The sequence below is a fragment of the Bacillus rossius genome (assembly GCF_032445375.1).
Source record: "Bacillus rossius redtenbacheri isolate Brsri chromosome 9 unlocalized genomic scaffold, Brsri_v3 Brsri_v3_scf9_1, whole genome shotgun sequence".
In the NCBI taxonomy this organism is placed as follows: Eukaryota; Metazoa; Arthropoda; class Insecta; order Phasmatodea; family Bacillidae; genus Bacillus; species Bacillus rossius.
The window spans coordinates 2,712,298-2,728,951 of record NW_026962012.1 but is presented as its reverse complement, the minus strand read 5'-3'; the positions used below and the strand labels follow the sequence as shown (position 1 = coordinate 2,728,951).

The 16,654-nt window shown below is 35.6% G+C and overlaps 1 protein-coding gene across 2 annotated transcripts in view; it reads right to left on the bottom strand.

The window, feature by feature from the left end:
• The window catches only part of LOC134542681 (cytochrome P450 6j1-like), a 42,451-nt gene extending 28,148 nt beyond the window's left edge, over positions 1-14,303 (bottom strand). The window contains exons 1-2 of one of the 2 annotated variants that reach the window (XM_063387131.1): positions 13,649-14,303; positions 4,766-5,312 (exon numbers count right to left, since the gene is read on the bottom strand). In XM_063387131.1, the coding sequence (XP_063243201.1) occupies positions 4,766-5,288 (523 nt within the window). In that variant the 5' untranslated portion in view covers positions 5,289-5,312; positions 13,649-14,303. The remainder of the gene's footprint in view (positions 1-4,765; positions 5,313-13,648) is intronic. The other variant, XM_063387130.1, reaches the window with a different exon arrangement.
• Between the last annotated feature and the right edge of the window lie 2,351 nt (positions 14,304-16,654).

Genomic DNA, 16,654 nt, shown 5'->3' with positions numbered 1-16,654 from the left:
GCGCTCTGCGAAATGTTGATTCAAAACATCCATTGAACATCGCGCGGTGTGTGCCGTGGCTCCATCCTGTTGAAACCAGACATCCCCCATCATTCATTTCTGCGAGTGCAGGCAGACAAAATCCTTCAATCATTTGTGTGTAACGAGTCGCAGTCACCGTGACCGCGCGTTCATTCCCCTGAAAAAAATAAGGACCAATTATCCCCACTCTTGACACTGCACACCACACAGTTACTCGTTCACAGTGAAGTGGCCGCTGATGAAGTTCACGCGGATTGTTATCACACCCATAACGCATGTTTTGCTTGTTTGCACTGCCCGAAATGTGAAAGTGAGCCTCATCACTGAAGAACACCAGTGCGTCATGAGGTAGGTTTTCTCGGAGCACTTCACATGCATTTCGGCGAGCAATAAAATCGCGTTCACTAAGCACTTGTGTCATAACCATTTTGTAGGGATGAAAGTTCAGTTCATTATGAAGAATTCGTCTCACACTGCGATCGGAAATCCTCAGAGCAGCGGCGTGTTTACGTGCTGAGCGCAAAAATAACTGCCTCACTCTTACAAAGTTTTCGGGGCTAGTGACAGTCCGCGGACCTCCTGTCCCACTTTTCATCACACTTCCACTCGCCCTAATGTGTCCACCCACGTAACAATCGATTGCCGACCACGAACTGGACCTACAGGACGAATATTGAACCGAATACGGAACGCTCGTTGAGTGGCGATAATGGAACGGCCATTAGAAAAGTAAGCCTCGACGGCAAACGCGCGCTGCTCATTGGTCCAACGTATTGCAGCAACTGAATAGGCGGGTAACAACACGTAATGGACTGCCCTTTCAAACGAGACCCTCCCCACCCTTTCCCGACCACATATCACCTCTTAACGCGAAATACAATTCAGCAAGTTTCCGCGCCGCATCCTGTATAATCCAACAAATAATTACACCCGACTTTTATGATGATCATGAGTCTTTTAGCCCATAACTGAGTGTCATAAGCGCAGGCAACGGCCCGGCGCACAGAGAGGTATTTAGCCTCAAAACCTGGCCATAAATCAAAATTGTAAACCTTTCCGGATGTGGCCGAGCTTCGATCTCAGAACAGGTAGATAATGGCCTCGCTTGTGACAATAGACATTACCCTCGCAGTGCCCAACACATGGCCTTGCTTGTAGTCGGAACATTGCCTTCGTCTAATGTGCACGTATTTGTTCTCTGCACTTTGTTGATAGTCAAGTTTTCGTTTTATTTTTTTAATACTTTAGGAGTGAGTTTAGTGAAAAAAACTACTATGGACATTGAAGAAGAAGGTATGTAGATCATATACTAGTGATTTTTAAGTGTCCAATTTCCAAATTACTGCCTTTATATTTAAATTAAACCATAATCTGTAACAAACCTGGCGTATTTTACTCGATTTTTACGAAAATAGTGATTTCAAAGGTGTTGTACACGTTTGTACTAAACAATCAATATACAGTATTAAACCTTAAACCTTCTTCTAACATTCGTATGTGAAAATCTTTTCCTGAACATTCACATTTATTTTTAACGTTTTTTTTCTTTTGCTTGACGTAGTAAAATCTTAAACACAGTAAGTTAGTCTCGTTGTTTGTGACTCAATCACGCCAAAACGGCTAAATAGATTTGTATTAAATAATGAACATTTGTCCTGTGTTTTCCTGTAAGACGAATTTATCCCGAAAACCAATGTAGTTTCCCAGGTGGTAATCATAACTTATGTGAGTGAAAGCAGAAGTTCTTAATTCTGTATGCTTATCTTCTATTTATTTTTCCCTCTAGATTCCGAAGTTTTCGTCATTACCATGAGTCGGAAAAACATGCACGAGATTGTTAGAGAAAGCTCAGAAAGACTCTTAGGCAAAAGGTTCCAACATCTAGAAGATAAACTTGTGCAGGTTACAAAGTGTTCACCGGAGCAACATGGTAAATTACGAAAAATACTAAACAGTTTTAAGATTGTTTACAAGCGCAAGTGGCTCGAATGTAACAGCACAGAAGAACGTTTCCTGGAAAACGATAAAGATTGGCTTAATACAGACATATCTTTACCCGCTGCTGCCCCTCCAGGTACTTGCTCACGAGGTAGGCCAAGCAAGGAGTTCGGAGAATCAAGTGACCGTTCAAAGCGTCGAAAAATAATGGAACTAAGAAAAAATGTTTCTGCTGATGAATTAACTTATGCAGCACAGATGAACCATCGAGCCAAAGGTAAAAATGACATGGCAAATGTTATTAAAGAAATATCTAAATCTCCAAGACGAGCGACGAAGTTTCGTAAATCAGTTGCCAGTGCTACTAAAGAAAGAACAGAAACCCCGGATTCAGCATCAAAAGCATTGGCAATGTTTGTTGAAGCTGATATTACTACGAAGCAATATGCAGTGATCCAACAGGCTAACAAGAATATATTTCCCTGCTATTCAATCCTACAAAAAGCAAAAAAAGAATGTTACCCAAGAAACGAAGGAATAACTGTCACAGAAACTTCTGCTTAAGTTAGACTTCAAGACCTACTCGATCACACGGCATTAAGATTGTGCAAATACTTAAAAGAAGTTATAGAAACCTGTAAAGAAGAAGAGAAGAAGCATTTTCAGCTCGTATGTAAGTGGGGTTGTGATGGCTCTCAACAAGCACAATACAAGCAGAAATTTGAAAATGAAGAAGGCAGTGACTCACACATATTTCAAGTCCTCTTGTACCTTTGAGGCTGTCAAGCGGACCAAAGGTTATATGGCAGAATCCCTTACCGTCATCACCGCGGTATTGCAGGCCAATTCGAATCAGATTTCTTAAAGAAAACAACGATGTTACTAATGAAGAAATTAAATATGTTGAAGATCAGGGAAATTTGTTACAAAAAACCAAAATTGAGGACGAGCAGGTTTTTATAAAACATAAATTGCTGATAACAATGGTTGACGGAAAAGTCTGCAACGCGGCCACTCATACAGCCTCGACAATGCGGTGCTATATTTGCGGGCAAACATCAAAAACATTTAATGATTTGACAGTAAAAAATCCAGAAAACCCCGAGACATTCAAGTTTTGTTTATCGATACTCCATGCGAGAATTAGGTTTTTTGAGTTCATTGAATTTATCATACAAAATAAAGGCAGAAGTGCATAAAGGCCGCGTGTCGATGGCAGATGACAAGAAGAAGATAGCAGATGCGAAACTACAAATCCAGAAAGATTTTAAAGAGAAACTGGGATTGCTCGTGGATGTGCCAAAAGCTGGATACGGCAACACAAATGATGGCAACTCATCTCGTCGATTTTTCGCTGATCCTGAGATGGCTGCCTCACTTACAGGAGTGGACCAAGAGCTCATTTACAGATTAAAAATCATTCTAGAAGTGCTATCATCGGGATTACAAATACGTAGATGAAGATAAATTTTCTATGTACGCTCTTGATACTACTAAACACTATGTCACTAATTATATTTGGCAGCCAATGTCCGCAACATTACATAAAATATTGACACACGCGCCGAGTGTCATATCACATACATTACTGCCTATTGGGCAACTATCAAAAGAAGCCGCAGAAGCCAGAAACAAGCACTTTGGACAGTATCGGCAAAATTACTCTCGGAAATTTTCAAGAACAGACTGTAATCGAGATATTCTTAATAAACTTTTGTTGACTTCAGACCCATATATTACAAGCATTCGACCTAGGTCAAAAAACCTTAGGCAGACAGTCTCCAAAGATGCAATAGCAATGTTAAAACAAAGCCAATTCTTTGCATCAAATGATTCGGAGCACACAGATGAAGATGAAGAATCTGAGGGTTTATTGTAAAACCTCTGATTAGAGACACTTGCATTCAATTAATTATTTATTGTTACTTAAAATTATTGGATATGACAAGATAAACCAGTAAAATTATTGGATATAACAAGAAAAATCAGTAAAATTATATGATATGACAATAAAAACCAGAATAATAATTTTTTTTTAATACCTGTCTGTCACTGAAACCCTTAAAATTATTGGTTTAGTAACGTATAAGTTCCAAGCTACTTCAAAATATATATTCTATAAAATATATAAATAAAAAGTTTTTGGCCAGGTTTTGAGGCCAAATACCTCTCTGTGCGGCGGTGACAGCCAATACGCCTATATGCTTGCCAAGCCAGTCTGATAACACATTGGTTTCCCATTGCTTTTCGCGACGGTTTGGGTAATACTTCAATCTTAACCAACTGTAAAACATTAAACTCAGTGAAATTTCTGTGTACAATTATTTATATTAAAATGACTACAAACAGGATGGATAAGTTATTATTATTTCAATTTTTTTTTTCCATGCAACAAATAAACAAGAATTTTCGAACTATTATGCGGAGGAAATTTCGTCAACTGAATTTCACATATATATACATACTATATATATTTAAGTTTTATAAATTTCATAAATCTATTCCACTTAAGCTGTGTGTAACTTTGAATAGGTGACAAATTAATTAATTTAACTGTTTATAATGGTGTTGATAAGAGAACACGTGCAAACATTCAGATTATGCTTAAAACACCAATAAATACAAAAAAACTCTGCTGTGGTTTTTCTATTTGGCAGTGTGAGGAAACACAGTCCACAAGTTTTGATTCTCGATAACTCAAATTAAAAAAAAAAAAATGACGAGTCCACATCACGTGAGATGTTATGGTAGTATAAGCGGACAGGGTTTTATCATGTGAATAGAGGGTAGGTACCTTTACACTAACCTGACGACGCGCTCTGTTGCAGGCAGCTGGCCAGCTGCTTGCCGCACTCGTCCACGAGGTAGAACATCTTCTTCATCCTGCCGGAGGTGAAGGTCGGCGACAGCTTCGCCCTGAGGTGCCGCCACTTGTTCCCCTTCAGGCCGAACAGGTTCTTGGCCATCAGGGGGTCGAGGTCCTCGCTGGCCGCGAAGGTCCGGTCGAGGAAGGCGTGGGCGTCCCTCACCAGGACGCTCTTCACCAGCTCCAGGTCGCGCACGACGAGCACGGGCCGGTCCACGAAGTACGCGCCGAAGAAGCTCTCGCCGGCGGTCTCGCGGTGCCTCCTCGCCAGCCAGCAGCCGACGCTCTCCCGCAGCAGCAGGACGCCGGGGATGCTCCCGAGGAACGGCGTCGGGCGCGCGCAGCACACGCCGCGGCGCTCCCAGTAGCCCGAGTTGCGCGACAGGTAGACGTACAGCGCCGCGAGGAGCGACAGCGCCGCGAAGCAGGCGTCGAGCAGCAGCGAGTTGAAGACCAGCGCCATCGTGCCGTCACCTGTTCACTTCACCTGCAACCAGTGGCGTAGCTAAGGTGACTGGCGCCCCTGGCCAGAATTGAAAATGGCGGACCCCTCATGGTTTAAAAGAGGGTTCAGGAACGCGAAACCGTCGCGGCGGCGCCCCTCCTGCTCCGGCGCCCCTGGCGGGGGCCATCCCTGCCACCCGCTTGCTACGCCACGAGGTCACCTCAGGGTCAAAGTGAAAAAAAAAAAAAAACTACGATGGAAACGTCTACGTGAAGAAAGCAGGAGCTAACGAGACTGACATGTCGTCGGGTGAATTACAATAGGTATCATCTCCACTGTATCCTACTGTTTACATGCTATTTCTATTACATTATCAATAGTCATTAATTACCTTAACATATTTTTATCAAATGTGAAACTGAAATACTAAGGTTTAGAAAAATAATAATATTGAAGCATTTTAGTTTAAAATTCGTCCTCTTTTTTTTTTTACATATTGGTGCTGTCCTACATATTATCTAAAAGGCAAAAAGTCGCAAATATTTTTCAATTATTAGATCCATATGATTATTTTTTACTACATTCTTGTATTTTAACTCTTTTATCTAACGGATTGTATTAAATTTTATACTAGCCATTTTTAAATGTATTCTCATCAATTTTTTTTGTAAATAAATTATTGGTTAAGTAAAACTAGCTCTTTAATTGTGCGTGATTTGTAAATTTCTAAATAAAATATTTATCATATAAAAACATATTTTCAAAGTTTTATGTTTTCCTTTTTTCCATAGCAATAAGAAAATTAATATTTCAAGGAATTTGGTCGTGTGCCCAATTTTTTAAATGAAATGCTTGTAGTTTAATTATTAAAGGAAAATTTAAAATAAGTCACTTTTCTCAATAGTTATTAATTTTAGTGAAAATTGGTTTGCACACTGTTAGGTATACCGGCCCCTCCTTGGGTTAGACAAGTTATGTAGTGTATATACACGTAGAGCTATAGAAATACTCCTGTACAAAAGGGCTCCACTTTGAGGCGACAGTTTATATATGTACTATTCCTTCTAGGCTCAGTTAGGTATTTAATTATGTGCAGTTACTATTAGCTTAACTGCTGTTTACACATAGATAGGTATACACATGTAATTCATAGGTATGGATACAGTTGATGATAGGTAGATTACAATACCATACAAAACACCATGGTAATTTCAATTATTTATTAATGAAATTCAAAATATCTCAGGTTTATCTTTAAAAAAAGTAATATTATTTATTGCTTACAAAAATCCTAACCGTTGTTGGCACTGCAGAATACATATATATTGAAAATGTCTGGAATGACGATGCGCACATTCATTAACTAATCAAGTGTCTCTTTTGTTCGGGTTCGAAAATCTCATAAACTGATTCAGTATATAATTTGGGTTCACATAATGTTCTTACCTCGGCTAGATAAAATAACTTAAGTCGGTAGAGCTCTGATGCTCTCTCTCCCAGACCACTGGGTAATTACAGTTGAGTGTTAAAATAAAAATGTCTAATTAGGTTCACGTAGTTAATTTAACAATATTTCAGTTTATCAATGTTTCTCTTGGAATTAGGCCGCAGAATAACCAAGTGTAGATGTGATACGTGTTTTGTACTAACGAAATGGAGTAACAGACTCAGTCGTTTCTTACGTATTTTACACTCCTAATAACTTTATCCTTTTGGATAAAGCCCTAATAATATTTACCGACGTTTTAACAATAAGTTTATATCATCCTTTGGTGCGGATGCCTATTTCTGCTAGCTATTTTTCAGGATAATATTCCGACGACGTCTTGTATGTGTTCATCCATTAATAGGCCATTACATTCTTTCTTTAACCTTCTTAATTTAAGTCATCTTAACAATGCGTGCCACATTTAAAATACGGCTCCTGATTGGCTGAAAACTAATGATAGTTACATTATTTTAAATCAAACACATCAATTCCGCGCGCAACAATAGCGCGGAACACAAAATCTCACATTAAATTTGAATTAATACATATAGGAATAACATTTTACATTAAATAAAAACGTTTACCGTTTAAATGTCAATTGCTCCTAGAGGTCCTTGCAATTGTCTGTCCCCAACGTTTGTTTTTGTCATAGAGTTTCAATCACATAGATATACACATTAAATACAAATAGTTTTCAAATAATAAAAATATATACATGGAACGAATAAATATAAATTAAAATAAATAATTACTTAATAGGGGCTGAAATAAAGGTAAATCTGTATTGTACGGATTAGCGCCAAAAAAAATCGTACAAATATGAAATAACTTTCATTATATGCTATCTTACGTCCTCTTTTCAGAACCGCCTGCGGAGATAAAAAATTCCAATTACTTTTGGAGATATCGAATTTTTTAACATTCATTTTTTGGCGATTTTTTTAAAAAACATTTTTAAAAATCCGAAAATACCTTTATTCTGTGCTCTTTAACTTCCTCTTTTCATTAAACCCGGCGGAGATCAGAAATTCCAAATACTTTAGGAGATATGGAATTTTTTAATTTTCATGATGTGCACTCATGCGGCGTTGAGCGGGAAGCCTACGATTCACACATCCTTCTGGACATACCCGAATACTCACGTTGGCAAGCCTTCTTTTCTTAAAATTAGCAAGAAGTAATTAAAAATACTTTAAAACACTGTGGATGGTTGGTTATATTAGGTAAGTATATAGCTACATTAAAAAAACTGTAAAATCATTTTATGGTTGCTTAGCAAATAACTTTTTAATATGTAGCTATCCAGCGCTAGGAAACCGTTTACATGATTTCACAGTATTTTTAATGTAGCTATCCTAACCAAATCAACCATCCACATTGTTTTGAAGTATTTATAATGTAGCTAACATAACCTAATTGACCATTAGTTTTCATGAGTTGCATATTTATTTACAATAAACAAAAAAAAAAAAACCGAAGATGCACGATCGGGCGTTTGCCTCTCGTCTGTTGAAAGAAGGCTTGCCAACGTGAGTATTCGGGTATGTCCAGAAAGATGAGTGAATCGTAGGCTTCCCGCGTTCACCATTGTTGCTTGTTTACAAGTATGATTTTTTTTTTTTTTTTCGCGACGTAGTTGAACGACTACATCACGTAAAATGAAAATTACGTGAGTTCCTACTGTTCATCCTTTTTCCGGGTTTGTTAGGTCAGGTCAGCTACATTATAAATACTTTAAAACTAAACAACCATTAAAATTAATTTTTATTATTTTTAATGTCCGTTCAGTTTCAAAGTATTTATACTGTAGCTGACCTGACCTAATCTACCTTTGTCCCGTTTTGTTAGGTCAGTTACATTATAAATACTTAAAACTATACAAGTAAAATTAATTGATATTATTTTTAATTTCCGTTTATTTTGAAGTATTTATCATGTAACTAACCTTACTTAATGGAAAATTTCTGTTATTTAGGCATTCACGCACACACGGCAAAATATAAAATGGCGTCTGTTGAATGATTACATAGGGCTTGCATTGCAAAATAAGAACGGCGATATCTCCAAAAGTAATTGGAATTTTTAATCTCCGCAGGCGGTTTTGAAAAGAGGACGTAAAAGAGCATATAATGAAAGTTATTTTATATTTGTACGATTTTTTTTGGCGCTAATCCGTACAATACAGATTTACCGAAATAAATAGTTGCAGTACAACACGTTGACACAATTTTACTACCTAGTGCCTGAATTACATAACCTGCATTATTTACAAAAATGTTTATCGCTCAGAAATTTAACCCATCCAGCAATGTTTTATACATTATATCTCTTATGAAACCAAACTATAAACTTTATCAAAATTTCTGTGCCATTTTAACATTTTGTGTACCTAATATTTTATCAATTAAAATGAATGTTTAAGGCAGTTTGTTGATAGTGTATATCATTTTGATAAAACGGTAGTTAAAATACATAAACATAAATATAGCCAAAAACTATCAATTAAAGAAATATGTACTACTTGGACAAAAATGAAACTTAGTTCTCAAACAAGAATTAATAAAAATAAAGATGTGTAGGTATATCGTCCATAGAGTGCTAATTTTTTTGAATATGATATTCGAAAATTTATACTTAAAACTGTTTTAAACTATTTTTTTAGGCATCGTTTAATATTTACTCAATAAATTTTTTGTGCTTTCCTTTCAAACCCTAACACGTAACTTATAGTATTAACAATTATAGGTAAACTGTAATATGTCAAAACTATTTTATAAAACACTAAAATTCTATAGCTCTTATTAAAAAGCTTAAATGATTTTATAGTATCCAAACCATTTGTCTAACTATATTTTAATACTTTCACTAAAATAATTTAATTCCACTTATTTTTAGATACTGTTTAACTTGTTCTCGATTAATGCAGTTTTGGTCAATATTGGTTTTGAAATAAATAATAGTTTAAAATACTAAAAAACACGCTTTATATAGAAAACCAAACTAAAAAAATAGAAAATAAATTTTAATAAATTTGAATTAAGAATAGTGTAAAATTTTTTTATAAATATAAATTAATAATAGTGTAAATAAGAAAATAATGTATTTTATTTTAAAAAAAAGCGTGGGGTGCTTTTTAAGATATTATCGAAATGATAATCCTTCTACTCATATCTGTCATTTCGATAATATCTTAAAAAGCACCCCACGCTTTTTTTTTAAATAAAATACATTATTTTCTTATTTACACTATTATTAATTTATATTGATAAAAAAAAATTACACTATTCTTAATTCAAATTTATTAAAATTTATTATCTATTTTTTTAGTTTGGTTTTCTATATAAAGCGTGTTTTTTAGTTTTTAAACTATTATTTATTTTCTACTTTTTAGTTTGGTTTATTTATAAAAGTGTTTTTTTCCCTCAATTTCTTCCAGGTAAAAATCCTTAAATTGTAAGTTGTTCTCTCTATCCAAATATGTTTTTTGATATAATATCATCTGTCAAACTTATCCATATTTTCCGTGTTTGATGTCTTTTATTTAATTATTTACTGACCTTGGAATAGTTTGGAGTATTTGTAACTGCTTGGTGTAGATTTGCAGGTTGGTGTTCGAGTGGAATTTCAAAATTCTGCTTATCAGGTGTAGCTATTGAGGTTATGCATATGGTGTTTGATTTCCCATTTGCTGTTGGTTTCACAGCAAAATAAAACCTCAATTTTTCCATGTTTCGTGAAATATTTGCATAAAATGTTGTTTTATAATAATATTTCACTCTTGGTTAATTGGTAAAATGAAACAATGACGTAATTATGTTTCTCTATTTAACGAAAGAAACAACATTCAAAGCTTTTTTTCATATTTTTACAAATATATAATAATATTCTCTTCAAGAAAGTATATATTGTTCACAATAATCATAACCCACTCTCACTTTTCATTTAATTAAATGTCACAATATTTAGTAGGCTTTGTTTATATCGCGCCAAAGACAAACTGAAAGAAAAGAGTTCGCACATGAGCGAAATGGTTTTCTTTACATATATGTCTTTGTTTCATTTTACCAATTATATAAATTGACAAAAATCTTATTTTGCAGATTGATTAATGGAATAATCTTATCAAATTAGTGTATTGTCATCGGTCCTCGATAAATCTACAAAGTTTCAATGAAATCTGGCCGTTTAAAGTGGGTCAAAATCGCTCCCAAATGAGTCGGTTACAACCATACAAACAAACATACAAACAAACATACAAACAAACAAACAAACATACAGGTGAAGCTAATATAAAGCGTGTAAAAAATAGGCTACTTGCATTTTACTTGACTCTTAAATTACAGAGGTTACAAAATCAACAAAATTATCTATTTGATGCCTTTTTTGAATAACATCAGCTATTTTAGATTTAAATTATGAATATCAAACATATTTATTATTGTTTTATGAAAGTAGCCTTATCATAGTGTGCATTTATTTTGACTTCACCGGATAAACGTACTTACGATTTATTCATTTGAATTAAATGTGTTATAAAATTTCATTCGAAAATATTTGGAATATAGAATCTTAAAATTAAAAAAAATGTATTGTGAAATTTATAATAAAATATATTAAATTTGTAATCCTATTAAATCCGTTTTATAATTTGTCGATTTATCAAAAGGTTTTCTTACCTCTGGCAAACACAACTGATCTTTACTCTCAATACCCTCAATAGTGCGGTTTATGAACACTTTGAAAATTAAATTTATTTATTTTAAATGCAAAACGCTCATTCCAGAAGAAAGAAAAAAAGTTTAAATTTTGCGGAACAATATTGTCTTCGTGACAGTTACGCTTCTTAGTAAATCAAAAGTTTTTGAGTCAGTGACAACGGAAACTTACGTTTAACCATTTTTGTTTGACCTCAAGTTAATCGAAATCTTTTGGAAATATTTTCAGTATGTAGTCATATAAAAATTATTTTATTTTTAAAAATTGGGCCATGGGGGTTTGCATTTTTAATTTATATTTAATTATCTCTATAAGCAATTTGATGCTTTCAGAAAGTTAACAACTAATTCTAATTATTGAAGAAAAAATTAAAACATTTTTGAAACGATAACACGAATGGTTACTTTTTTATAGAGCAGGATAATAATTAACAAAATGTGACAATACAAACAGCGTTCTAGAATAATCCTTCAGAATCCTGAGTGACCACGGCCCCCACAAGGGTGGGGCTGGGTGGACCCCTGGGTCCAGGGTCCGGGCCTGTTTATTTTTTATCCCAGTGTGTGAAATTAAATATAAATACTCGCTGTGGTTATTTTTTAAGTAAAATAATTTTATAAATAGAGCTTATCTTGGACTTATAAAATAGTAACCATAATTATACCCTGTATTTTCAGGTTAAATAACGTCCTAAAAAGAGTGTAGGTAAGAAATAACCATGCAATTATAATTTGGCACGTGACTGTAAAATTGGGAAAGGGGGGGGGGGGGCCGTCACAGATCCTAGGCCCAGGGCCCATAATCGAATGTGGGGGCCATGTGAGTGACATTATATTAGTTGGGTTCAGGGCACTAGATGTTGCCAGCTTTTACTCAAAACTGTGACTCTCTCTTTATTAAAAAATAATTATATAATTATTACTCGTACTGCCAAGTTTACCACGCTGCTGTAAGAGACAACAAAGAATGAATAAGAAACATTAAAGCCATTTGAAAGCAATTCAAGCCAAATTTGGACAACTGATAATAACACCAATGAATTGAAAACTTATATTGAAGTTACTACTACCCAGTAGCTGAATATATCCAACTATATTATCTGAATCCTAAAGCAAGTAGTTCTAAACAAAGTCCTTCGGTAAACTAATTTGCTTCGAAATGTTTTTTTTTTTTTTTGGAAAATAACAGGGGGTGCTGTCATAACTTAGAAACACACAACTTAGAATCACATAACTTAGAATGTTCTAAGTTATGACAGTTATAAGTTATGACTCTACGTTATTAAGTTTCTAAGTTGTGTGGTTCTGCGTTGCGTGTTTCTAAGTTATGACAGCTCTACGTTGTGTGTTTCTAAGTTGTGATAGTTCTAAGTTGTGACTTTCTACGTTATGACGTTTCTAAGTTGCGTGGTTCTGCGTTGCATGTCTCTAAGTTACGTGTTTCTAAGTTATGATCGTTCTAAGTTGTGTGTTTCTAACTTGTGATAGTTCTAAGTTATGACTTTCTACGTTACGACGTTTCTAAGTTGCGTGGTTATGCATTGCGTGTTTCTAAGTTGCGTGTTTCTAAGTTGCGTGTTTCTAAGTTACGTGTTTCTAAGTTATGACAGTTATAAGTTGTGTGTTTCTAAGTTACGTGGATTTTTCCAAGTTTTCTAGGTTATGACAGTTCTAAGTTGTGACTTTCTAAGTTATGTGGTGTTCCCAAATAACAGCACAGAGGTCGGGGTCCAGTGGAGACATGTTTTACGAAAAAAAATTGTCCGTGAGCATTAACAATTTTAAAAAAAAGAAGTGTGCATATTCGGTATTTATAAAAACAGTAAATATGACTGAAATGAATATCCAAGATTGTTATTATTGTAATTATGTTGTCTTGTCCAGTGGCGGAAGTAGGGTGGCGGAAGTAGGGTGGGGGAGGGGGGAACGGAAGGATAATTCCCTCCCCCCCCCCCCTCCCCGTAAAATATGTAAAACAATGTGAGATCTCGGAGAAGGTGATTCAAGCTAAGCTGTTAAAACACCTGGAATCACAAACCACAAAGGCAGTGATGCATGTTGACAATGATAACGTAACTTTCCGCACCCCTTGTTGATAAAGTAGGTAATTATTTTTATAATTTTTTTTCAAGTCCTCCCCCGAAACGAATCCCGGTATCTGGCACTGTGCTCACCTTACAGAGTTTGTGGTGGCAGCCTGCTCTGCCGACCCGCGAGGAACCACTGGGACGGCGGCCTGGTGTCCCAAGGCCACGCCTGGCGCGCCTCTGTTATTCAAGCAACACGCCTCAAGCCGGGGCCTGTGACGACGTTACCAAGCAGCCAAGAAACTCCCCTCGAGACAAATGGCCTCTTATCGCTCGTGGTCCAAGGACACGCTCACGCGATGTCGGCTCCTTCGAGCTGGAGGTATTGTCAGTGGCGGCCCTGAGCCATGCAGAGAGGGGCCTTACTTTGCCTGGGAGGGGGAGGGACAGGCGTTCGAGAGCTCTACCCTGGAAAATTAGAAAACTCAACTCTTGGCAACAACATTTTTAAGCTAACCTGGAACTTTTAAATTTCTATTATGGTTTTGCTAATGCTTCTTAAGAAGTGCTAGACATTCTTTCCTGATAAATTATACTCGGGTTAATTTTTTTTTTTTAATGCTAACGATCAAACCCTCTTGAAATCGCAAAAGGCAATATAAAAAATTTTGAAAGTTTATTTTTTTTTTGTAATAGCATTGAATATCTGACTGTAGGCCCGACACAAAGTTTGTAGGAGCTAATTTTCACGTCAATCGGGTACAAAATCCCTCCACTCTCAGTGGCTGGCTCTTGGTATTTCATCGTTCTCAAGGCAGGGATAAGGAAAGCTTGTCTTCAAGGTCGCCTAGCGGTGCTGATAACAGCTGATAAGAAATTAGATCCAGCAAGACTTGGGAGAGGGGAGGAGTGTGGTGGCATGTGACATGACTACTAGCGCCTAAAGATAGGCCCGTACTATGAGCCGCAATCTTTCTGCGCATGCGCTCTCTTGGCTCAGCGCTCTCTCTTTCGCTCTGTGTCTCTCCCTCCGTCTATCCCTTCTCCGGCCCCCATCACCCTCTGCGCTTTACCAACGATTTCACGGACATTCTCGTGATAAATGTATAAACATAAATTTGTGAACATATATTTATTATGCGTTAAAAATTGCACATTTTTAATGGGTCAGTAACTGAATCTGATTGTTAAATCAAATTTTTCTCCTTGGTGAGACCAGCCCGCTTAGTGGAGCTCGCAGCGGCTAGCAAAATAAAGGCGCTAATAATAGTTTTGTTCTTAACTTCGTCAATGGATAGAGTTGCCTTGAATTTTAAACGCACTATCGTTTGATGCGTTTGTTATGTCTTTAATTTTCGTTTGTTTGTGCCGTATGCGTTCATACAATTGCGATGAAATCTTGGTGAGTTGTTATGCGCATGCCCGTGAAGGTTTTTGAGACGGTAAACTATTTTGCAATAGTTGGAGCACGAATCGTTTCAAAAAATGTGTTCATTTCATATTATATAGCGGCACTTCGTCTGTTTTTGTTGAATAAGTGCTCACGCATGACATAAATAATTTAAATATAAAAGAGAGATGGAGATAGAGATAGAGTTATATATATATATATATATATATATATATATAGAGAGAGAGAGATACAGAGAGATAAGTTGAGATAGAGCGAGGTATAGAGAATGAAATGGGTTAGATAAAGAGAGATATATAGACGTATAGAGCTATAAAGAGATTTATATATAGAAGAGATAGAGATAGTGGTAAGTATATATGTAGATATAAAGAGATAAATAGAGATAGAGACATACATAGATATATATAGATGTAGACAAAGATAAATATATATTTAGAGAGTGGGATAGATGATTTGAATATGCGTAACTACTTCAAACATATTACAAAACAAAACTGAATGAGGCATTGCAATGCATGCCGAGCATTAGCTAGATAATGGAATCTTTTCAATATTAGTAATCTCTTATTTTTCAGCTTTTTTCTATAGTGCTTTATAGAGTCTAGATTACATACAGATTATATACAGGTAAATAATTATACACTGGCAGAACGTCTGTCGGGATCTGAAAGTGATATAAATTATTTTGCACACTTGACATTCAAATTAAGTAGACAATTACTAACTACATCTGATTTCGAAAAAGGTCCCCTTCACCCTGTGTTCAGCCCGGGCAACGCCGGGTACTGCAGCCAGTGTATTATTATAAATTAACTTAATTACTTAAATTTATGTTTTGCCACATAAGACTTATCAAAAATTAAGCTAATACTAAAAAATTGTCCATCATCTTTGCAGCAGATTTTCTCATCTCACAGAAGAAAGGTGTATGCTAATAAGATAAAAATAAAACAGGCTGCACTCTTGCTTTCTGATTTAGCGGGAGTGTGAAGTAAACCGCAGCAATACTTACTACAGAATATTGGCATTCCTCCAAATGTTGCACCTGACCATGTGGCGAGTTCCTGTTATCGTTCTCTACACTAGTTTTTGTTACCATAATTTTGTGATATTGTCAAGTCTCCGAGATGCAGCCAAGATACATGCATTCTGAGATGACGTCAAAATATAATTCAAAACAATTAATCCAGTTGATTTGTGATTTATGAATTGCTATGAATAAAACCTGCATTTAATATTGGGAACAGAGATGGCAATGGCAGCCCTGGCGGTTTTTCTTGGGTTTGTCATTAAATTAATAGGTAAGTGAGTATGTGTAGTGCGTACTTATATTTTATATTATTACTGTGTCTATCTCTACGAAAAACAAATAGGTTCATAAAGGTAGGAAGCACTAATAAAAGTCACAATTAGTTGTTTATATGACAGACTTTGAGAAAAATTCACTTTTTTCTTCAATTATTTCTATCTTTCGTTACTTACTTCCTTTAGTCAGGGTTTTTTCGAAAATTGTATTTAATCCTTTTTCAATTACAACGCTTACATCCGTTGTGGTTTTTTTTTTTAAATTTTGATTTTGATTTTTATTATACATATATATTTTTTAAAAAATTATGTTCTTCATTTTGTTATTGTTTGTTATTACAGGTCACCATGGGCTCTCTCCTTCCCCATGAAAGAGAGTGAATTCCAAAAATGCCTCCCCTTTCGTTTCGACCTGGCTCTGCCCTTTGTCCCCA